The sequence below is a fragment of the Phoxinus phoxinus genome, assembly GCF_949152265.1.
Source record: "Phoxinus phoxinus genome assembly, chromosome: 18".
Classification (NCBI taxonomy): domain Eukaryota; kingdom Metazoa; phylum Chordata; class Actinopteri; order Cypriniformes; family Leuciscidae; genus Phoxinus; species Phoxinus phoxinus.
This window is the reverse complement of record NC_136893.1, coordinates 12,562,192-12,586,893: the sequence shown is the minus strand read 5'-3', so window position 1 is coordinate 12,586,893 and position 24,702 is coordinate 12,562,192. Positions and strand designations below refer to the sequence as shown.

General features: G+C 37.2%; 1 protein-coding gene across 21 annotated transcripts in view; it reads right to left on the bottom strand.

The window, feature by feature from the left end:
• The window catches only part of hspg2 (heparan sulfate proteoglycan 2), a 105,461-nt gene that overhangs the window by 52,863 nt on the left and 27,896 nt on the right, over window positions 1-24,702 (bottom strand). For 17 of the 21 annotated variants that reach the window (XM_079587356.1, XM_079587374.1, XM_079587375.1 and 14 more), the window contains exons 2-21: window positions 21,867-21,981; window positions 21,315-21,383; window positions 10,730-10,839; window positions 10,421-10,479; window positions 9,990-10,150; window positions 8,916-8,954; window positions 7,930-8,058; window positions 7,475-7,648; window positions 7,261-7,380; window positions 6,969-7,100; window positions 6,319-6,463; window positions 5,312-5,469; window positions 4,910-5,080; window positions 4,118-4,284; window positions 3,081-3,260; window positions 1,974-2,170; window positions 643-787; window positions 404-531; window positions 228-314; window positions 71-126 (exon numbers count right to left, since the gene is read on the bottom strand). In XM_079587356.1, coding sequence (XP_079443482.1) covers window positions 71-126; window positions 228-314; window positions 404-531; window positions 643-787; window positions 1,974-2,170; window positions 3,081-3,260; window positions 4,118-4,284; window positions 4,910-5,080; window positions 5,312-5,469; window positions 6,319-6,463; window positions 6,969-7,100; window positions 7,261-7,380; window positions 7,475-7,648; window positions 7,930-8,058; window positions 8,916-8,954; window positions 9,990-10,150; window positions 10,421-10,479; window positions 10,730-10,839; window positions 21,315-21,383; window positions 21,867-21,981 — 2,542 coding nt within the window. The remainder of the gene's footprint in view (window positions 1-70; window positions 127-227; window positions 315-403; window positions 532-642; window positions 788-1,973; window positions 2,171-3,080; window positions 3,261-4,117; window positions 4,285-4,909; window positions 5,081-5,311; window positions 5,470-6,318; window positions 6,464-6,968; window positions 7,101-7,260; window positions 7,381-7,474; window positions 7,649-7,929; window positions 8,059-8,915; window positions 8,955-9,989; window positions 10,151-10,420; window positions 10,480-10,729; window positions 10,840-21,314; window positions 21,384-21,866; window positions 21,982-24,702) is intronic. The other 4 variants (XM_079587373.1, XM_079587368.1, XM_079587371.1 and 1 more) reach the window with 3 other exon arrangements.

The following is a 24,702-nucleotide window of genomic DNA, read 5'->3' as shown; positions in this document are numbered from 1 at the left end:
CCACTAATATTAATCTCATAAATAAATCATTTTACTAACACAATTGTAAACAAAAATGGAAAATGCTTACGGCTAGCACATTTGCCGTTGGGCTGCAGAGGGTTGCCGACATATCCTGGAGCACATCTGTGGAGAGAGAAAAAAACAGATGATGAAATATTATACATGCACTCACCACCACAAAATGCAGTGTGAGGACAACATATGGAAAAGTACAGCTCCCTTACTTCTCACAACGTCGCCCTGTGTAACCGGGTCTGCAGGCGTCACATGTTGGCTGGTTGTCAGTGTCCAGGAAGCAAGTATCAGAAAACCTTTGAACACACCAACAAGTTGCTTTGTCATATATATATATATTAATATTAATATTAATAATTATTTATCACAAGTTGGATATCTTTACCGTCGAGATGTCTCTGTGTACGGACAAGGACAGGATTTGCAGTCATCATTTCGTCCTCGAGTTGGGTCACCAAAGTAGCCTGGCTTGCATTTGTCACACTGAGGTCCTTCTGTGTTATGCTGACAACTCTATCACATGACATTTCCACTTTAGTGTGTGGCGTACAGTTAATCTACTAATTCATGCTATAGTTATTTAAATATTTATCAACATTTATGAACATAAACACCTATCCTTACCAAGCAGTGTTCACTAGTAGGGTCACAGGCAACGGCATGTCCATTGCAGTTGCAGCCAGCACAGATGCCCAGGTAGGGTCCAGGGAGCCGATTGAATCCAGGGGAGCAGGACTCACAAGATAGGCCTGAATACCCAGCAGGACATCTATGTGGGATCAACGATTTGGAAAGATTAATACTTTCACACAGACTGGGCTCAACAATAACGACTGCCCGATGGTCTGGGGCCAGCATGAAAGATGCTCGGGACAATTGACGGAATTGTCACTTGCCCAATCAGCCAGTGCTTCATCGACACGAAAGTTTATTATTTGCACGTTCTGGTCAATTTAAACATTCAAGCGATTTTTAACCATTCTAATTCAAGCGCAAGACGATGCAAAAGAGAACTCAATTCAGCACTCGTGCGCTGTTTTCCGTAAATTGACTTGTCTTTCTCGTCTTCTTGCGCTTGAACGGAAAAATACACACAACAAAGCATGTCAAAATGCCCGTCTTGGAGAGTATTCACATTAACACTGTCGGTTATTTCTTAACTGAACAAACAGATGAGAAAGAAAACGCATGCGTCACAGTATATTGGATCTGTGCATTCGGTCTTAAAGGGACAGCAGCCTAATATTTCTGATGTTGTCTGTGTCAGTGTTAATCAAAGACGAAGAGAAAATCATTCACTGATCTTGACTGAATATCTTTTGTAGCTTTAACAAGGACTAGTCTATATTTAATTTATACTGTGAAGACTATGCAGTGTTATACAGTATAATTATTCATTTGCTGTGCCTGAATACTGTTAGACTTATCTGAAAACTTTAAAGCACGGTTTAATTTGTATCTTTGTTCTGTTGTATTTATTTGAGCTGTTGCTTGTTTATTTGTTCTTATTTAAACACTGAAGGCTCACTTGTCTTCAGTAATGGTTTAACTTTATATTAGTTAGGCTAATACGTTTTGTTGGGATATAGAAATTGGAATCAATCAGGAATTGTGAAATTTCACTGGTATATATACAATTGGTGGCTTATTTATTAGAATACAATGTTACATAGGCCAAAACAACAACAAAATTTAAGAACATTTCTCAAAAATAAGAACATTTGGGGCACTGAAACCCAACCTTAGTGCTGCCCATGGCAATAGCACTGTCCTTTTTCTTCACTGAATATATCAAATTACAAACAGAAAGGAAATATTTAGAGGTTTTAACCAAAAACATGAGGCATGATCAGTTTTACTCATGGGAACTTAGGACTGTGAGAAGTGATTCGAGAGGAGCTTTATAACTTCTGACAGGACTGTAATCTTATCTGTTGATTTAAAGGCACACTAACCTGCACTCCTCAACATCTCTTGGGTTTTCCTGCAAGCTGAACACCTTGGTGGTGGTATCCATGCTGATGTCACTCAGCCCGACACTGGCCATGCGGTTGTCATAAATGGTGCGAATGTGGATGCTCTCCAGATTGGCCAATGTCATCATGAGTTCATCACGAGTTACTGCTCGTCCAGAGGAGTGCTGCCAGTTTTCCTGAGACACACAGATACAGAGAGGTGAACTACCTCACATTACACAAACAAGCAACACAACTGCAAAAACATTTTAAACATAGCATAACATTATTTTTGAGAAATAATAATATTTGAGAATCACTTTTTTTGGTATATGGTATTAAGAGAATTTTATATGTCAGTCTTACACATGTATTTTATTAGTGTAGAGCTAAAAATACTGGGTTATTATAATTTTGGAAAATAACCTTATTTGAGAACATTCCTTAAAATATGTCCCTTTTTAAGAGAGAGGGAGAACATACCAAAGCAAAACATTACACTGAAAATAATTACAAATTGCATTACAAAAACATTTAAAAATAATACAATTATAATACAAATTACATACACAGCACAGTTCAAAAGTTTGGGGTCAATAAGATATTTATTTTGACAGATTTTTTTAAAGACATTAATTTGAACAAAAGTGAGATTAAACCATGTATAATATTACAAAAAAAAGTATATTTCATAAATGCTGTTCTTTTTAACTTTCTATTTACCAAAGAATCATAAAAATGGATTCCACACAAATATTAGGCAGCACAGCTGTTTTCAACATTGGTAATAAGAAGCTTGAGCAGCAAATCAGCATATTAGAATGATTTCTGAAGGATCATGTGACACTGAAGACTGGAGTAATGATGCTGAAAATTCAGCTTTGCTATCACTGTAGTAAATTAGTTTTAAAATGTATTAAAAATATAAAACAAAAAACTGTAATAAATTATACTGTTTTTACTGTATTTTTGATCAAATAAATACAGCCTTGATTAACATAAGAAATGTATTTCAAAAAAGAAAAACTGAACGGTAGTGTGTGTATATATTTAATAAAAAAATATTTTATACACATTTAAGCATTTCACATACAGTATGCAGCTCACCTCTGTAAACTTGACCTCTCTGTGGTTGATTGTGTCAGGTAAAGTGGGGTTGCCTCGACGGTAAATAAATCTCTGCCCGTTGCCACTCAGCACAACATCAGGTTTCTCCTTTGGTTCTGATCCACCTCGCTGCAGTAAGTAACTCACCTTAAACTTCAGATGACCTCCATACGAGTCAACCTGTACAGCAGACACAGTGTCAAAAATACAAAGATGCTGAGGAGCTTCTTTGCACGTTTTACACACCTTTTACACCTAAGAACATTTAAGCTATTACAAGTAGCTTAGGTATTATTAATATACTTGATTATTTGAAATCGAAATAATTATAGCGAAAGTTAAAGGACAGACAGCAAATGATAGGAAGAATATTAAAGGAATGGGATTGGAAAAAACAGAGATATCGACTGATGATTATGTTTTATTGACGCCCGGTCCTTTCTAGCCTAGAGCCCCATTCACACAGCACTTTGAACCCGGCAAATTGCCGGCAAATTGCCGGAACGCCTTCTGTGTGAACGCAAACACGACCCGGGTTTAATGCCGGGATCGATGCCGGGTTGGGGACCTAGTAACATTGCCGTGTTCAGACCCGGAACGCGCGCTGTGTGAACAAAAGCCAGGACAAATGCCGTAAGGGGTGTGTCGTAGTGATGATGCACGAGCCTTCGCAATGACGTAGTTATCGTGCGACTCTGTTACTCTGTTAGAAGAAAGTTTGTGTTCGTCATCGATACAAGAAAGAACGAAAAGATGTCTGCAAACTGGACTGAAGCAGAGACCCGAGAGCTCCTTGCAATCCGCGCCGAAGCTGAGATCGTTCGCCACCTTATACGTCACATCATAACGTCACGCGTCTATCCGGGACATACCCGGGTTGTGTGTGAACGCGCTCTCTGATTCCGGCAAATCACTGGCAGTGTGAATGAACCATTTTCAAACGAACCCGGGTCAAATCCCGGGTCACTTTATCCGTGTATTTTCCGGAATCTCTGTGTGAAAGGGGCTTAAGAGAGTATTGTGGAGGAGAGAAAAACCTTGTTGCCAAGGAACTGGCGAGGAAGAGACCAATAGGAGTCTTGATCGAGGAAACGGCGAGACAGATCCACTAGCTGGAACTCTTCTTTCTCTGGATTGATCAACAGCTGAGTGGGGGAGAGAGGTGGTGGAGTGCCAGGACGACTAGGAAATGACACATTGACTCCTGTGGATGAAAAGAGAGATAGTCAGATACAGACCTAGAAAGGCAGTGAACCATACTATTGTATGTCTATTGTAACCCACTGTACTATTTGTTACTTTAACACATAAAAACTACAGAGATAAGCATTTAAATATTATCTTATTAAGACATATTATTTATAAATATAGCATGACAGCTGATATTTATATATATATATATATATATATATATATATTTATTATGTACGCAGTCTGCTATACTGTTTTAAAGATCTCATTACAGGCCATCAGAATTATATCTTACTTTTTGGCCATATAAATATCATCAACTGCACCAAATTACATATTTTTGCTCAGTTTGGGCCTCTGAATAAAAATATATTTTTCCTCCTCTAATGTAAGCTTTATATTCTCCTATATCATACTATGAGCCAATGTAATGTAGACAAACCGTTCCATTAAAAAAATTAAAAATTAAAAATATTTTCCAGACTATTAATTAAAATGTGAGGCTTTACCGGGTGAATAAAAAAGTATCATGTGTGTTACACATAAAACCCATAAAACACATAAATATTTATGCATCCACTTCAATTACATTCTCCAATTGTAAATGCAAAAAAGCTAGATTTGAATCATCTAGGTACCTTTGAAGTCCTCCTCCTCTGTGAAGCGCAGTCCGATTTGGTTACGGTAGCGGCCGGTGCTCTGACAGTTCTTTGTGATGCCAAAACAGAAGCATGGCATGCAGTGACCGCCCACGCTAAAGTGTCCTTCGCGGCAATTACCTGCTAACACGTACAGAGAGGATGACACAACTGGACAAGTACGACATGGAAGACAAAGGATGGAAAGACCACCACCGTCAGGATTGTGAAGCCTCAGAGTCATGCAACATGCAGCCAAATAACAGCAGGATAACCTGTCTCACAAATGAAAGAATTAAATGACATGTCTCTTCAGAAAAGAAAGCATCAGACGAGAACAAACATACAATACACGGTAATCCAAAGAGGTTTACAATGCACCATATGGACCTGGTGCATTACCTGGGTTTGCAGTCTGAGAGAGGCTGAGGACCCCATCAGGAATGGCAAACACTAGGCCTTTAGCATTGATGGCCTCACAGGTGTACGCCCCCTGGTCACCTTCCTTCACATCACGGATGGTAAGTGTTCCTCGCCCATTCTCACTGGCCATTGTGATCCTGTCGATAGATTAATGTTTAAATTAGGGCTGTCTCAAGACCCCTGCATTCCACTGCGCAACTGTTTTTGAGCGAAAGAATGTGTCCTATGCGAATGGTTCCTTATGTACTCCAAATTATTTTTAATTTAATGTAATATGCTTAATATTTAATCACTAATCACTAAATTAATTGGGATTTTTTTAATTAAGGTAATATTCTTGCAAAACTGTGGCAAATGGGTCTGCTATCTGTAGACTTGTTAGTCCGTTCAGATCAAGGAAAGCACATGCTGAGGAGTAAATTAATATGGCTCTCTTTGTACATATTAATGTCTCATCATTATTAAGACAAATAATAAATTAAAGAAGCAGCATCAAAATAATAGTTTGAATAGACCGCTCACAAGCCTTTAAAAAAGAAAAACGGGAATTTTTCGGGATTTATTGAGATACAGAGAAATGACAGGAAGCGAAGTGGGAGAGAGGGGGATGGGATCAAGAAAGATCCACGAGCCGAAAATTGAACTCTGGTCGCTGCCCACGAGGCTGTTGGCTCCGACAACACAAGTATATTTTGTCAAAAAGCCAACAGTCTGTTTCTTATTGCATACATGACTCAATCGCACAACTGGAACACGGAGTGTGGCCTTCTGTTTTCATTTAGACAAGTGCTGAAGTTATAAATTCACCTATTTAAAGAGTTCAGCAAAGAGAGCTTTGGGAATTTAGTAGAAATGAATGAAACCACAAATATTCTTCAGTTTAATTTATTCAGTCTTTAAGAAAATCAGGACTATGTGACTTAACATAGATTGTGGCCATCTTGATCATTTCAGAGATTCACGAATCGTATTACATCCTAACCTACCTGCTGTTGGCTGGAATGTGTCCCCAATTAAGACGCCATGTGATGATGGGAATGGGCACACCAATGGCAGAACAAGTAAAGGTCACAGTGTCCCCCCGCACTGCCGTGATGGACTCTTCCGGGGGGTTGGTCACAGTGGGAGGTGCTTAAGTCCAAAAAGAGCGAACATATAATCATTTAACAGTACAATCAACTTCAATCCACACATAATTGTATTATATGAATGGTAAAATAGTAAAATAAACATATGGACACAAGAAACCACAGACGCCCGCAGCAAGTCTTTGATTCTAAATTGGCAGCCTGTGACAGCGCAAGTTTTATTTGGCAGATTCATTCAGTGAGATTAGCCAACCAGAGCCGGAGGCACTGCTGGCAGAAACAATACCAAAGCCTCCTGTAAATAAGCTATCGGTGCAAGATATATGAGAGATGAGATCTATGTGTTATTGAAAAGCTGTATGAGTGTGGCAAAACAAGCCACTAAAAATGAATGCAGACCATAAATACAAAATTTGAATGGATTTAAAGGAAGCAATAGTGTTAGTAAGTCAAAGTGAAGATGACAGTGAAAGAAAAGTTGAGACAGAAGAGTGATATGTTATGACAACCACTGTTTACTTTGTTAAAGATTAGGACTAATGCCTTACCACAACCATATTCATCAGAGTGGTCGGCACAGTCCGGCTCCTCGTCGCACTGGTAACTGGCAGGAATGCATGTGCGGTCAGACAAACACACAAACTGCTCCGGGGCACATGTGTCCCCTGGACTTTTAGTGGCTGAAGAAACAAGAGTAATTAAAGAGTCATTAAAGAATCATAAAGTGTGTAATTTCGTGCCTCTAGTGGCAACAAACAGAACTGCAAAAAAACACTAGTTTTCAAACAGGTTTCCAGACCACTTCCCCCGCCTGTGGATAGAAGATCAGGTCTGACTTACGGCAGTTCATCTCGTCTGAGTTGTCTTGACAGTCATTATCCCCATCACAACGCCACAGTTTCAGCGCACAGCGGCCGTTCTGACACTTAAACTCATTGGGTTCACAAGGCGATGGAGTTCCTGTGAAATGACAAAAAAATTCAATAAATGCAGAGAATAGACTGGTTATAAATAAGCAGTTTCATATCTGTGGTCAATGAAAGGTTTGTCCTACCACACTTGAACTCGTCACTGCCGTCAGCGCAGTCCGTTTCGCCATCACATAAGTAATCCCGTGAGATACACTGTCCGTTCTGGCAGGTAGCCTGGTCTGCACGGCAAGGTCCCGGGGCAGGTGGGGGTCTGGTTCTGTTAGGTGTAGGTGCAGTAGGACGTACAGGAACAAAACCTTTTAAAATAAATGATATAATTAGGGCAATCAATTACAAACTCAACATTAAATCCATGCTAATAACTTACAGAAAAGCCCCTAAATTAAAATAATTCTGAGCCCTTATGGTTTCAGATGTCTAAAGCATTGAATATACATTACGATAGTACTAAATTAAAGTTGAATTGACAGAATATTATAGCATAACAAAGCATAAAAAAAAATCCAAATAGATTTAGATTAGAATAGAAATTAGTCACAAGGCAAATGAAGAGGGTTCATCAAGCAATCTCACTCACCACAGTTCATTTCATCACTCAAGTCATTGCAGTCAGACCGTTTGTCACACACAAACTCCAGAGGGATACACTCCAGCCCATCCTGACAGCTGAACTCATCAGACAAGCATTCCCTGGGGCTGGGCCTCGCTGAGGTGGTAGAGACAGACATGTACAATGCAGTGACATACTGTGTGTAATGAAATGCAATGATTCAAGAAAAACTGTACATGATGCTTTGTTGAAAGATGTTTCAACGTTTCAATGCCAGACTATCACAGCCTCGTCATGCTGGACTTGCTATTTCAAGAGGATACAAAAGGGCTTTGTTAACACAGGCATCGAAATCAGACTTTTTGAAGTTTTTTTAGTCTGAATAGAATGAATTGTTTTGTTAATGCATCTCAGTCTAAAAGGGCAGGTCAGATTTCATGGTTTGTTTGTTTTTTCATTATTTAGGACACATTTCACTTATGGTATGAGGACGTCTATAGACTATTGTCTGATCAAGTGGATCAGTTGCAGAATGTGGACAGTCAGTCCTGAAGATCGGATTTGACAACCAAATCAGATTTATGTGCAGTGTGAACAAAGCCAAAGTACATCTGGACAATGTTCATTCGGGCTTTTCTATTCAGTCTTGAATTCTCTTATCCGGTATCTTAATTTGAAAGTAAAAATAATGGAAAGCTTGGACTGAAAAAACTCAATTCCATCACATATGAACAAAACTAGACTGCAAACACAAACAGGTTGCATTGCCTGAAAATCAAACTCCAAGGTAGGCGCATTCCTGACATCAGCATCACTTCAATCAATGACAAGCCATGCAAAGCATTTTGTTCTTCTTTTGGTCTTCATCAGACTGCACACATGCATAAAGGTTTCATTCTTTATCCAGCCACTACATAATCGGAGAATTCCTTGCAGTTTTCTTAAGTGAACAAGACTGGGATGTGTTCTAATGCGCTACAGTCTCCATGCAGCAGACCTGGATGAGGACAAACCTGGCACACCGATGGGCTCCACAGGAGGGAGAGTATCAGCTATGAACCAGACACAAATATTATCTATACTACATTCTGTTGAATGATGACTAGTTCCAAACAGAACTGCAAGAATGAATAGTCAAACAGACTGTAAAGTGTAAAGGACAGGGGTGAAAAAATGCACAATTGGATCTGTCAATTGAAAATTGCACAGTAATCAATTATCAAATTGATTATTAGTATTATTATTATTAATGTAGTTGTTGTAGTTGATAATTATGTAATTTCTTATTCTACAGTTTATAAGCATGCAAAATATATTTGTCGATATCATTTTTATTAATAAATTGTTTGTTTATTATTATTATTATTAGTTTTAGTAGTACATGATTTGTGTAAGTCTTATTCCACATTTATAAGCCTGCAAAATATCTAACAATTGGAATTTCAATGCATAAAATATCATATTTATTTGATCATAATTGTTATTAACAACATTTATATTATTATTAATTGTTATGTAAAATATAACATAAGCATTCAATATATCTCAGTCAAAATTATTATTATCATTGTTAATATATATATATATTTATATATATATATATATATATATATATATTTACCGCCGTCGGTGTATGAATGTATGAGTGAATGGGTGAATGAGAGGCAAAATTGTAAAGCGCTTTGGTGGCCATGGGTCTATGAAAGCGCTATATAAATGCAGTCCATTTACCATTTACCATTTATTAATAATAATTAGTATTATTATGCAAAATATCAAATAAACACATATTTGTAAAAATCTTTATTATTGTTATCAAAAAAATGTATAATTAATAATAACATCAATAGTATTATTGTTGTTTGTTAATAAATATTTTTGTCCATATTCTAATATGGAAAATTGTCCCTCGAGCTAAATTTGAGTCTGCAGCTAATATTATTGTTGCTGCTTATTTTTGGTATTTTGAATCATACCAAAATTATCAAATCAAACTAAAGTGTAACCAAATTTCAGATATCATGATTTATTGCACCATTTAATAAGGAATCATAATCTAATCATTATTAGATAAGTATTGAACAAACCTTCTCCAAGCCGTCTAAACTGGAAGCCAATTACTGAGGTATCGTAGGAAGCAATGGTGCCCTCTTTAACCACAGAGAACAGGACACCTCTGATCTGCGTTTCGTTAGAGTTGTTATCTGAGCCGACGTCCAGCTCCACAAACACATCTTTGCCGATTTTCCTGCGAAATGTACGCAGAGCACACTTAATCAAAACAACAAGCAAACCACATAAACCAACATAAGACAGTGAGCTGGTGTCTCAGCCTGTTTTTACAGAGGGTTCGGGGCACCCGCTTGACCAGCTTGTTTAAGATGTTTTTCAGCAGGGTGATCATAAAAAGTCCCATAACACACACAAGTGTTTGATTACATGAATGTCCCAAGTAAACTGACTATCCTTCTACATGAGAATATGCAAAAGAGTGTTTGAAACTGGAAATTGTGTTTACTTGATGAGAACCACATTGACGGTCTGCTGTCCTGGTATCCTGTTGTAGTCAGACTCGAGCTGTGGAGGAAATAAACGCCATTAATCACCACATGCTGGCCTTGCCATACTAAGTACTTCAGTTTCTGTCTACTAAATCAGGTAAACACTGATTTAAACATTAACACAGTACAGACAAGAATCAGAGGAAAGGCATGTGATCAATAATAATATGACCCAACACCCATGTGGAGCACACCCTTAATAATGATTGTGTAAACTCCTTTGGTAGTATTTCTTAAAGTCACAGTCCTTGAGTACTTGCACGTACCGTATCAACGACAGCAGACGATATCTCTTGGAAAGCAGGAGAGTAGATGTCATCAAGTTCAGGCCCATACTGGAATGAGTTTGTGAAGTTCACCAGTGCCCGATAGTAAACTAGAGACGAGAATGCAGTGGTCAGACTCACAATAACAGTGACAGACAATTATTATTATAGTGAATTACATCGATATAGAGAAGTTTGCAAATGTAATTTGGCTCTATAAAAAGTATCTGACGACATTTCACTTGAGAAACACAAATATACAAACTACGCACAAATCAATATTATCGTCAATGTACTTCAATAATTTTCTCTGTTATAAATTATAATTATTTTTATATTTCATAGATTAAATATTATTTATAAATTATCAACAATAATTGTATTCTTTACATTTTTATTATACACAAGTTAGTTTCTAAGAATACACCGATATTATAACTACGTCCAGTAAGTTGATAATTCAACTAAATATATCGATCATAAATGTCCAATATAAAAATTTTTGCATTATATATTGCATTAATATATATACACAGTTATACACATACATATAATTCAATTTTTTTTATTCTGATACCAGCCGATAACCGATGACCAATATATAATACAGTATATCGTGCTTGTGTGACATCCGAGGTGACCAGAAAGAACAGCCTAAACAAACTAAGACCTAAAGCCATGAATAAACATGTAAGTAAACAACCAAACGTGCTACTAAAGACAATAGTCGGGTAGGGCCTTGAGGCACATGTCATGTTTAATATTGTTTATGTACAGTATAATATAGATAAATTCGGTCCTAAAAAGTTCAAATAATCAGAGAAACACAGCATTACAACATCTATTCAGGAAATGTTTCAGCATCGGCGGCTTCAATGGACTTTATGCACAGCTGCGCTACTTCCTGAACTTTAGCCAGCTCCTTTGTTTCCTGTCTGCCATTATTGGACAAACTGATTAATCCAGGTGTGCCTGACCAACAATAATAATCAGACACACCTGGATTAATCAGTTTGTCCAATAATGGCAAACAGGAAACAAAGGAGCTGGCTAAAGTTCAGGAAGTAGTGCAGCTGTGCATAAAAAAAAAAACGTTCTTCTGCAAAAAGTTGCCGTTCAATACCAAAAACAAATACATGCTATTAGCTAAAGCCCAGAGTCTCAACATTAACCTTTAAAAAGCTCCAGCCTTTTTCCTGCCCTCCCGGCAGCTCGTCTGGGTGGGTTCACCCCATTTCAGTTTGTCAAACGGAGTTGAAAAAAAGGGAAGTCAATATTTGAGCTCTTTCTTGCAGTTAGCTGCCACTCGCCATAGTTCTCCAGCAGGGTCATGTTTAATGCGACTGCCAAATGGACACACAGCTTATACACACACACAAGTCACACACATCCCAAACAGACTCTTTTGACCTTTTACTCTTCCTAATGTATTTATAGATTCATTCCCATTTATATTATATCACGGACATTAATTAAGTTGCTTTACACAGAATCCAGACACCTGCGGTCACCGCCCGGTCAAATGTATTTGCCATGCACACACAGTTTATTGGAAATTCGCACTTAGTGCTGACACGATTTAGAAAAGAAAGTGGCCCAGAGCTCAATCTTTTCTAATTGTGCAATACACGGACACATGGTCGCCTGCTTCATTAATGGTCCTCCATTTCTGCGGAAGAGAAGTCTTATTACCGCAAGAAAAGAAAAGAAAAAAAAAGTTAACTTAGGTCATTAAAGGACAGAGAGAGATGAAAACAAAGTAAGAGTGTCAGAAGGTCTTGACTGACTGCCTTTGTCTGTATGTTCAGTAATGTCACCATGGCTGGACTGTTACAGCCTGGACAGAGGAAAGGCAACATCAAAAGGTCCCGTCAAAGTGTTGGCACTGACCCGTGATTAATCGAATCACTTGTGTGGGCACACTGTAAAAGCATCAGCCTCTCTCTTTCGAGAGCACAGACTGCCCAGCGCCCGTAATCTCGTCTCGGTTGCTCTCGCTAATAAGGCTGCAACTTAGAAAACCACATTCTCGCTTTGGAACGGAGCAAAAGCCCATTCAGTCTTTCCATTTAGGAAATCCCCTGTGGAACGCCAGCGAGTGCACTGAAACTGCATTCGGACAAGGACAGTGAAATGAAAGCGTTCCAAATGCTTAATTCATAAACTCTTCTAGCTATACAACAGCATAACTTTGGCAGCTTTTGTGGGCCGAGTCCTCAGCGGGACACACGGAGGACTGTGCGGAAGACAAAGAGCCGATTGAGCCAATGCGGCCCGTCTGGCCTTTAAAGCATGAGTCTTTCAACTCGACCTTCACTCCTCTCACTCCTCCTCCCAAGAACCCTTCACTCGGAGTCGAACACTCAAAGTAGTCTTCTGGTCTTATTTTGCGGGTCTGTGGAATGCGCTTGGACAGAGATTCGCTGATTTTTCACCAGTCTATTATTCACAGACACAAACCATCCAAATGTCAGATGTACATTTGCAGGAGGAAATCACAATGCCACAAAGCCAGCTGGCAGGGCATCTTGTTGTCGTTCTGGTGCTAAACAGAATTTCACACCCTCAAGCATGGAAGTGCATAACCCGTTTAGCTTGTGTTTACAGATCTACAAGCAAATGGTGAATGCAGAAATTAGAGCATAAAATTGAAAATTCATGTGGGGGAGAAACATACAGGAAAAAAGAAAAGAAAAACTGAAAATGGGCAAAGAAATGGTTCTCAAATTTTGAGACACAATATAAAAAAAATCTGCATTTTATTTATTTTGTGATAATGGCAAAGCTGCATGTTTTTTAAAAAATTTTTAATTGATTGAAATTCTAATTGTATATTAAATGAATTAACCACAAATCATTTTGTCCAGAAGTCCAGAAGTTTCAAGAACTATAAATAGTTACAGAGGGGGGCAAAAATAAATATATAATTTAGATCTTTAAAGATTAGAGTTAGATTATTTTGATATAATATGAATAATAATTTATTGATTTAAATAGTCATCCTGTGGCCCCTTTGAAGACCCTCAGGACTTTATGCCGAGATCAATAATTCTCTTAAAATATCAGATAATTTTACCTTTTTGTGACAGGGTTATTTAAGGATTTAAAATTCTGTGTGGTGTGACTCCTCAAAATGCATTTCAATATTTAGTAATGATATTTATACATTATTATTATTGATCAACATTGTCAAATTATTAATATAACAGACATTTATGAAATCATGATTTGTAAAAATATATATTTATAAATAATGATTAAGATGTCACCTTGAATAACACACGTTATTACTTTTTTTGCTTTGTTACACCACATGAGCTATTAATTGAAATTTATCTTGAAAATGGCATGCAAGTTTTTCCAAAAACCAAATAAAACCAGCATGAAGACAAAGAGTACATTTATAAGAATTCGACAAAGCTAGATTTATCATGAGATGTCACTGACCCAGATAACTCAAAGTACTTGGAAAGAATCAATAAAGCAAAACAGGGTGTTACAAACATATTTAAATATATGTATATATATATAACATATCAGCTTAAATATGACCTTTATACATAAGGTTAAAATGGTTGCATTGTTAGGGAATCAACCATATCAAAGATAATGCCGCGTAATTGAAGAGTTCATCTGAGAACACGACCTACTGTACTCATGCTGCTCAGTGCTCAAGATGTCCCCAGAGGACCGAAACATGGACAAAGAACAGAGGCGTTGGGGTCAAAGGGTCAAAGGAAAATTATTGTGCAAACCGTGAATGGAATAAGAGGAAAGAGGCAGGACGTGTGTGGAGGAGATTTTATTTCAAGGACGGTGGGGAAACAATAGAGACAAAAACAGAGGAAGAACAGCTGACTTGACCATATTCCTTCTCAGCGTTGTGATAAGTGCAAACCAGAAGGTTAGATGGACATGAACTGCTATGATACATTCAAGATTTAAGAAGTATGAGATCCAGTAGAAGCAGCCCAGCTGGAGAAGACACGGTTTAATTGATGCATGTTTTCTATTTTGAATGGCAGGTTTTGATTTGTGCGTGTTTAAGAGCCACATTCCTCTGGCACAGCCGAGCATCGACAGTGAGCCACTGAGCCAGAGGTGACGCAGCATATGATCAACATCTGTCTATGAACACCCAGATCGTCGCTAGAATTCTCTCAGCCTGCTTTAAATCCCAGCTACAATTATCATGGTGGGATCTCATTAAGTCATTGTAGTTTGCAGGATATCCTCCACTCCAGCCAGTATCCAAACTTCCACTGTCAAGTTTGAACTCTTTTCTCTCACAATTACACCAGTTGAATAGATATATTCTGGGCTACCAGTGGGACAGGCACATCCTGTTTGCTATAGCATATTTGAAGACTCGGTAAAGATAATTGGTCTTGACGTCAGAATTTGGTTAATCACTTTGGTTTCCACTGTAGAATATTTACAGTAGTTATTTACTCACCTTCATGACAATTTTAAATAGTTTAATGACATTCTTCTACAATATACATCTCCTGCAATTACTACATTACAATGAACGGAAACGATGCAAAAGTATTTCAAGCCAAGGCAAGCTGGAAATATTATTGATCTCAAAACAAGCACATTCTCACAAACTTTCTATGAGAATACAAAAGAACACATCGGTCTGAGTGATCGTGGACATACAGAGTGGTAATGTGTTTGAGAGATAGTTTTGGTAATTGCTATGATTATGTATTGCTGTTCATTCCATCCCACGCTAAGTGGTGTTAATGAGGTATCCACAAATTCAAAGCCGTCCTGCATCAAAATCAAAGTGGCGAGTTGAAAGAAGCGACAGTATTAGAACTGTCCTTTTATGTACTGAACTGCTACTGACAATTTCACACTACAAAGCCTTCAGTGTGCCGTCACAGAGAGACAAAGCGAGCACTCTTTCTTCCTTTAAAGATAAAACAAGCGCGAACACACTTTATTCTTGCTCTTTGTGCGTCTCTCTCTCGCTACTGTATCTTCCATTAAGTTCTTTTGATCACTTGAACAATGCACATTATTTATTTAGTTTCGCCACTGCAACCAAAGCTGCGAATTACTTTATAACTCACAAAGGATGGATTATTACTTTCATTACGGACACTCCCAGAGCTTCTGCAGGAAAGCCCTGAAGCACAATAAAAAAAGCTCTGCTGCGGTGAAACACAAAGATGTTTCCATTAGCAGTCGAATGATCTCATTTACTGTAGGACAACTATTGCAATCATCATAACTTCTGAATTGAAACTTTCTACATGTATTACAGATGTGGCAGATTATTTGCCAGCAATGGGTTAGAACCTCAATGACTTTCAAATACTGTCTGTGTCTTTGTGAGTCTCATATTGTAAGGACATTTGTGACTGCAATCTGTCCAGTGAGAGAAATAAAGCAATGTTTCCTATGGAGGAGGACAAGATTTTCCAAGGCAACGCATGTCGCTTCCATAACAATGAGTGGCAGTGTATAAGAGATGAAAGCTGTTCATGAGGATGGCTATTTAGGAAGTTCTGTTTAGTAAACTTGGTTCTCAACTGGCTTTGGTTCAGAACCCAGATTTTACATTAAACAAAAAGTGGTAAACCAATACTACATATATTATTATTAAATTAATGAGTTATTAAAAAATCTAATTTTTTTACATATTTTTTTTTGTCTAAAATTAGTAAATTCTTTAAAAAAAGAAAAGAAAAGCTGAGCTCACATCATTGCCTATTCAAATTAAGGCGACAGTTGTGGATGTGGCTTAAATTTGCTCAGTAAATATTTGACTTAAAACAAAAAAAGTAAAATGGAATTAAATACTACAGTATATGAACATAACATAAATGAGCATATACATTTATACATATATAACTTCAAACGTTTACTATTGTTTGGATATATAGCATATATATATATCCACACAATAGTAAACGTTTGAAGTGGATCAAAAAAGTTAATCAAAGTTGTTCTAAGACAAGAACAGGTATTGTTCAAAATTCATGTATAACTTTGATGAACGGTTTTGATCCACTTCAAATGTTGACTACTATATTAGGGCTATCAAGCGATTACAATTCTGAATATAATTATTTACATGATGTGCTGATTAATTAATCACACATCAAATTTGGCCGAGAAATTACCCCCAAAAGACAATTTAAAGTCATTATTGAGTTAAATGAGAAAAGCATTAAATAGGCATTACAAAAAGTAGCTTTAGAAAGAAATATTTTATTTGATTGAGAGTAGAATTTATTGAAAAACCTTTAGCCTACAGCTGCATCTGAATTGGTATTTAGATATACTAAAGACCAAAACAGTTTGATTACCAACATTCTTCAAAATATATTTGATAAAAGACATAGGCCCTACAGGTTTGAAGGCGAGTTTATATAAATAAACAAACAGAATTTTCATTTTTGGGAAAACAAAATATAGGCAAAATCAGAATTTAGGGCAAAATTGCTCTCTCTATATACATATGTATGAAATCAATCAATATACATAATGCATTTTTTAGCTTTTTTTTATTGCTGTCCATGAGGATCCTATCAGAACAGACCTATGACTCTTATTAGGTCAGGACCCACCAGTCAAGAACCACATTTTGTTCATTTTCTCAATTCTTTGCTCTTTTCTCTTTCTGACAGAATGTATATGGCCTCCTCTGAGAAGGTGAGACCTCAACAACATTGAAACCAAAATAACCGCAGCTGCCCCTCCACGTCTCCCAATGCTGCTGTGTAACTATCATCTTTGCAGCCCTGACACACAACATTACATCAACTGCACGACCAGGACAGGCAGGAATGGAAAGCTGGGTGGCCTTTTTCTCTGGTAGGTTTTAGGACCCTATACACTTCTGCATCTTTCATCAGATGTTTTGACATCGGTTCACTTTTGCAGAGCTCAAGAGTCATGCACAAGTGGCCCTCAATCTTTGTGTGCAAGGAACCATTTTACTTTTCAGTAATAGGATTTAGATAAATGATAAACATGCAGAATATGTTCAAAGGATAAAATCAACAAACAAAAAAAGTTTAGTTTAAAAAGTAAAAAAAAAACCATATATAACATTTTATATAACATTTATAAAAATGTATTGTGGCATGCATGTTAAAAATAATTAATTAATTTAAAAAAGTAGATATTCAAACAGAAATAATGTTTAGATTAATATATTATTATATATGTCAACACAGCAGAGTAAGCCAGAGCTTTCAAAGAAAACATTTACATGAATTGAGAAACAGATATTAACTAGAATTAATTTTACAACTATGATTTCATCTTGCCAGAACACCTCTGTTTATGTTTATGGGTAGATGACTAAACAAATTAACAAGTTGGTCCTTCGAACTTCTCACCTAGTCAGCACTGTAATCAAACACAAATTCCATGTGGAGGTGTTGAGATAAGCATTCCCATGGCCACATTTCAAAATGATCTCCTGGCCATTCTCTGAAAGCAACTGTCTGTATGCTATGGTAACCTTTGTCTCCTCAGCTCCTGTGTTCAGGGTCTGTATGAGGGCCTGTGAAACTTCTGAGGTTCTGCTGAGCCAAAAGAAAGTGAGGAGACCTCTCATGTCTTTATCAGGCTTTATCAGACAAACAAATAAACGGGAATATATAGCGGCTCAGATTAAAGCTGCTTCTTGTATGCTAAGGGGGTTTGTGACTGATAAAGAAAAGATGCTGGATATCATTTCTTTGGGCTGCTTATCCAGTGCTTGACACAATCATGTGTTTTGAAATGATCACATTTTTGTAATTTGACAAATGGCTTACTACAGGGCCAGGAGTAACCTGGGGTTAAGAGTCTTGCTCACGGGTAGATTGTTGATAGACCCCAAAAATTCTAGAGTTGATAAATCACCCCTTCTGCGGTTTAAACCAACAACCTTTGGGTTACCAGCACAGCTGTCTGACCACGAAGCTACAACCACTTCAATTGACCACATCAAAGGAAAGAAGAAGAAAATATATATATATATATAATTATCTCACAGAGCAATAAGATTCAAATGGAAACCAAATAGAGACTATGCTCAAGTCTCGTGTGTGTGTGTGTGTGTGTGTGTGTGTGTGTGTGTGTGTGTGTGTGTGTGTGTGTGTGTGTGTGTGTGTGTTGAACATCTTAGAATGAGATAATGAAAGATAACCATTTCAAGGTCTATTCTTCAGAGCATAACTCATATTTTAAAATCTAATCTAAACACAACCATGATAACCTTGCTCATGACAGAACATTCTCTCAGTCCCAAAATTCACAGTAAAGACCACTTAGGCTTACCTATAAAACTATTTCAAGTGCAGACGCCCAATGTGAAAGTATGGATGGAAAATGCATCGGAAAAACAGGATGCAGTGTAAAAGCTGCTACAGTTGCAGGATATGAACACTCATCAGTGACAGGGAAGGAAAGGTGGTCACACAGACCTCTTAGTTGACACGTAAAAGAGCGCACAGGTTAGACATCCACAAATACTCCACTCCAGGAAGACAAATGTTCTTTCCCAAGTGCTGTCAGGCACGGATCTATAAATGGCTTTAGAGAATAAACTTCCCCCTTTAGAAGGGGGATTACCACTGGCTGACTCATAGTCTCATCCTATACAGCCTTAAAACATTATGTGGCAGATATTTTTGTTAAAAGATGTTTATTTGTTATTTATGAATCTAGCAATTCCACTGAGATTAGAAAAATGCTTAGATAAATGAAAGCATCCTGACTTCAAACCAACCTCATGTGGAGTGGCAACATTATGCTCCAGTTCAAGGCAACTCTACTAAACTTGCGTCTAAATTTACCAATCAACATGTTTGCTTTGAGAATTTCAAGCCTGGACTTGGTCACTTCATAACCTGGAGTCTCGAGAGGTGATGTATAAGAGTTGACTCATTCAGCTGTTTAGATCTGGCACCTCTTATTTGAAACTGTCACCCTCTGGAAGTCCATCTTCTGAATACGCTAAAGCTACAACAGAAATATCCCTTCCTAATCTGTGTGGAGGTGTGCACGCAGTGCTATTTTGGGAGTAAAGCTCAGGTGTCGGACTGCAGAGCTCCTACCAAAAACAATCATTCCACCATGATGTCATGCAATACAATGGCCCAGACTGACTCCAAAAGGACAGACGCAAAAGTTGTTCCAAAGATAGAATAGTTAAGAAGGGGAAAATGCTGAAGTGTGACCCTTGGGTTGAGACACTTTCGGCATTTGGTATCTAAATTACGCAAGGTCTGTTTTCAAAATGAGGCTGGATGCCACACAATCCAAGAAATTTAACTAATGAATTGCTAAAGTTAAAGAATTGTTAAAGAATTGCTCCTTTTCAAATAAAATCATTAGCATAACAATCTGAGTGGAAAGTTTAATTACAAATGTACACGAATTGAACAATTTCTTGGTATTTAGTACTACCCCCCCATTTCTAAATTTTTCAACATACAGTACCATAAAAATAAAAATAAAAGTATCTTATGTTTACCAAGGCTGAATTTATTTGATTAAAAATAAAGTAAAAAACAGAGACGTTGTAAAATATTATTACAATTTCAAATTTTCAAACTTTTCAAATGTATTCCTGAGATGGAAAAGCAGAATTTTCAGCATCATTACTCCAGTTTTCAGTCACATGATCCTTCAGAAATAATTATAATATGCTGATTTGGTGCTCAAGAAAGAGACATTATTTTTTATCAATGCTAAAAACAGTTGAGGTGCTATATTTTTGAGGGGTTTTCCATGAAAATAATTTTTACGATAAAATCACAAGAGTAGCAATTATTTCAAATCGATATTTGTAACAATGACTTAACTGTCACTTTTTGAATTATTTAATGGATCCTAACTGGATAAAAGTATTAATTAATTGTATTTAATCTGACTGACCATAAACGTTTGAATGATAGTGTAACCTTTCTTCATTTTCAATTTTACAAAATCTTAAATTATATATTTCCAGGTTCATATTAGATTTTGAATCAAATATTTTCAATGTGGTCTTAGACATTTGGACCCCACTATATGAAAAAGAACTAGACAGAACTTCTGTAAAAATCTGATGTGAAACAAGATTACCATTTACGTACCCTTAACAAATAAAACTCAAAGAGAAGAAAAATGTGTTACATGTTACCAGATCATGAAAGGAGAGAATTAAACATGCAACGTTAGGAAATCATAATATACATGACAGTTTCGTCTGTTCCGGCGCTATTTCTTATACTGACTTTCATGTGTGCCGCTACAGTATGTACACACATCTGCATCTCATCTGATGAAAGAAGAAATGAGTATTGTTTGGCAATCGTTTGGCAATCGTCTCTGGCACAAATCTAAAGCCCTTGTTGTGATGACGATGCCGTCTCATCGCTGTGAGTAAAGGCTGGTGACAGGATGTGACTGAGACACTATTCAGCAGACGCAACAACTCTATATAACGCCTCAGAAGAGGATTAAAACGCTTTCAACTTTTACAGCAAGATCTGTTGAGGCATCTCTTTTATCACACTGATATGAAATGTGTGACTATTGTCATGTTGTAATACTTCCTCTCCATAAAAAAAAAAAAAAAGATGCTCACTTGTCATAAGCGTGCCTGTATCATCCGTACTCGGCTCAGGAGTGCTTCCATCCTCGTCTCCACTGATATCTGATAGATAAAAAGAAGAAATTTGTTTTTATTTTTAGTTAAACACAACAATACTCAGAAAATCACCTGTGAGGCAGGTGAATCATCACAAAACACTTAAAACTTCTAGCTATGCTAGCCTGCATTCTACGTAAGCTAAGCATTCTGAAGTGTGTGTAGGGATGAATCACGAAATATTTTTGGAATATATAATAGCATTCAAAAATGTGGGTTTAATAAGAATTTGTGTCTGTGTGTGCGTGCGTTATTTTTCTATTTTAATATATTTTCAAATGTAATTTATTCCTGTGGTGGCCATCTGAATCCTGAATTGTCAGCAGCATTACTCAAATCTTCAGTGTCACATTATACATGTCTTTGTCACTTTTTATCAATTTAATGTGTCCTTGTCGAAAAAAGTTTTTGGCTAAAAGGAGTCAGGCATAATGAACATTTCTATTCCTTCATTATAGGTACTCAGAATTAGCATTCAGAGAGTCTCACCTCCTGAAGGATCATAGTACTCTTCATCATCCACATATCCTCCCGGCCGCTTGTTTTCCTCCTCTAAATCCTCCGGGAAGGGCACCTCATCCCACACTTTAGAACTCTGAGCCACCTGTAGTCAAAACAAATGAAACCACAATTTATGGGATTGAAATCTCCAAACACAACACGAGTTATAAGAGACCTGCAGAGGAAAGGAGCAAACACAATGCCTTCTGGCTCCACTGAAGGAAGAAGAGTTAAATGTCATATCTTTGTGCGGTCTTGTACCTATCTTGCCCATCACAGAGACATTAAACTAATGTAAACAGCTGCCCTAAAGAGTATTTAGACACTGCAGTCTCACAAAATGTCTCAAAGTCATTGTATTTGCATTAAAACGTAAATTTCCAACCTATTTCCAATCTAGGTGATCACCTTTTACCTCCATGGTAACACCCTAACCCATTAACAAAGGGCTGGGTAGTCAGAAAATACTTTATCATGCAAAAATTAATGTCAAACCCATGAGAGGTCATAAAAATCACAGACATAACTCTAGTCTTTGATAAAAGCATATTTGAAACCTCTTGTAATTATTATAAAACTACAGTCTGTTACACAGCAAAAGAGTACACGAGGATTTCACAAACATCTGATTTGAAAGGATGTATTATCCTTATATCTAAACATGTTTAATATTGTTTGCATTGCTTGTATTTAACACTAAATACAAGATTTGCACCATTCCAGTCAAAGAAAGAAGTTAACTTGTCATTAATTGGCTCTCAAACTTGAGAGAATGCAATGTATAAATGCATATACATAATATTGTGAAAGGTTTGTCAGTAAGATTTAAAAAAAATATATATATACTTTAATTCGTAAGTTATTATTAAGTACGCATTGAATTGATCAAAAGTGAAGACACGTATAATGTTACAAAATATTTCTATTTCAAATAAATTATGTTCTTTTGAACTTTCTAACTATCAGAGAATCCTTATAATAAATTATAAATTAAATATTTCTTCTTTTTTGTACCAAATTAGCATATCATTTCTCAAATTCAGCTTTGACAAGACAGGAATAAAACATTTTTTTAATGTATTCAAAAAAGAAACCTGTTATATTAATCCATGTGACTCCGGTGGTTTAACCTCAATTTTATGAAGCGTCGTGAGAGCTTTGTTTACGCATAATAAACCCCCATCATTTACCACTTTATTTACAAAATATGAATCACCAACGCACGTTCACGAGAGCACCACGACGCAGTGCATGTGTGATGTGTTGACGCAAGAGCAGACGTTGTTGTGTGAAAGCACGTTGGCGATTAATATTTTGTAAATAAAGTGGTAAATTAAGCTTTTTTGCACAAAGCACTCACGTCGCTTCATAAAATTGAGGTTAAGCCACTGGAGATGCATGTATTGTCATATAGTAGGTCTTCTCTACCTTTCTGGGGCTTGAAAGTGGTAGTTGCGTAGGCGGTGATATTCAATGGAGGGATAGAAGCTCTCAGAAGATGAACGAAAGTCTTACGGGTTGGGAACGAGTAATTAATGACAATTTTCATTTTTGGGTGAACTATGCCTTTAATGCAATAAAAAGAAAGAATAATCAAACTGATGAACTGTGACTACAGGGATCTCAAGACAAAACATACAACATAATAACCATGAGAGAAACGTTATACATGGCTTATTCGGATACATTTAGCATAGTTTGCAGAAACTCATCCAAACAACCAGCAGTGTCTTCTGCTTATTAACTTCTTTGCTTCGTAACAAAACCTTTGATGATTTTATTAAATCGTCCCTTCTACACCGCATTTCTCATCTTCACTTCTGTATACGCGTTTGGCAAGACGCCACATTTGGCATTTTCGGTCTTCATAGCCCGCCAGTTCCCATTTCCCTGCATCTCCATCATGGCCACAGTTCCCATTTAAATGGCTCCCGCAAATAAATAACTTGATCTCCCCCCAAATCCTTTCTCCCCTGACTGAACACTCTAAAATAACAATCCTGGAGCTTTTTCAAAAGGAAAGCGCTGACTGGCAAAATTCTTTCAATTGAAGCTGCTCAGCGAACCTTTGGTGATCACTGCCTGCTTCCCTGTCCCTTGGGATGGACTACTCCCAAAACGAGACATTCTGTCATTGTTGTCATCCATAAATGTAGCATATTTCTGGTGTGAAGAATTAGTAAATGGGTATGCTAAAAGTAGCCCATACAACGTGTGCGCTATCTTTCAGTCTTCTGAAGCCATATGACAGCTTTGTGCGAGGATTAGAAAGAAATTGTTCATTAAAAATATTACTTGGCAGTCATGATCATCATTTACTCATTGTATGGAAATGTCCTTGCATGTCAAACAGGTTTCCAAAGACATGAAGACGAGTAAATGACAACAGACTTTTCAAATTCTCTTAGAAGGCTTCACCTAGCCAAAGGAAATGACAGCACAGGCAAACATACACATACTGCATTCCACTGTCAAAGGAATCTCACGGTTTACTTTCCAATAATGCCATTCACAATGCCAAGAGTTTGTTCTACAGGAACGGTAAAGAAACAGACAAAAGCAACATCAGATCGCATAGTTTTGCAAGAAAAGTTTGAGCCGGGAGGAAAGCCTGGTTTACCCAGCTGCAGTTTACAAGGCAAGACACCAAATTCACCGTATCTATGCCCATGGACGATACAAATGGAATGAGATGGTCATGGCCAGCTTGCTTGGACTTCCACTCTTCTGCTAATGAGTGACCTCCAAAGTGTAATAATGATGACTAGAAAGGACAGATGTGCACTGCTGAAGTGCATTGGAGGCTTATCCGCTCCCACACACA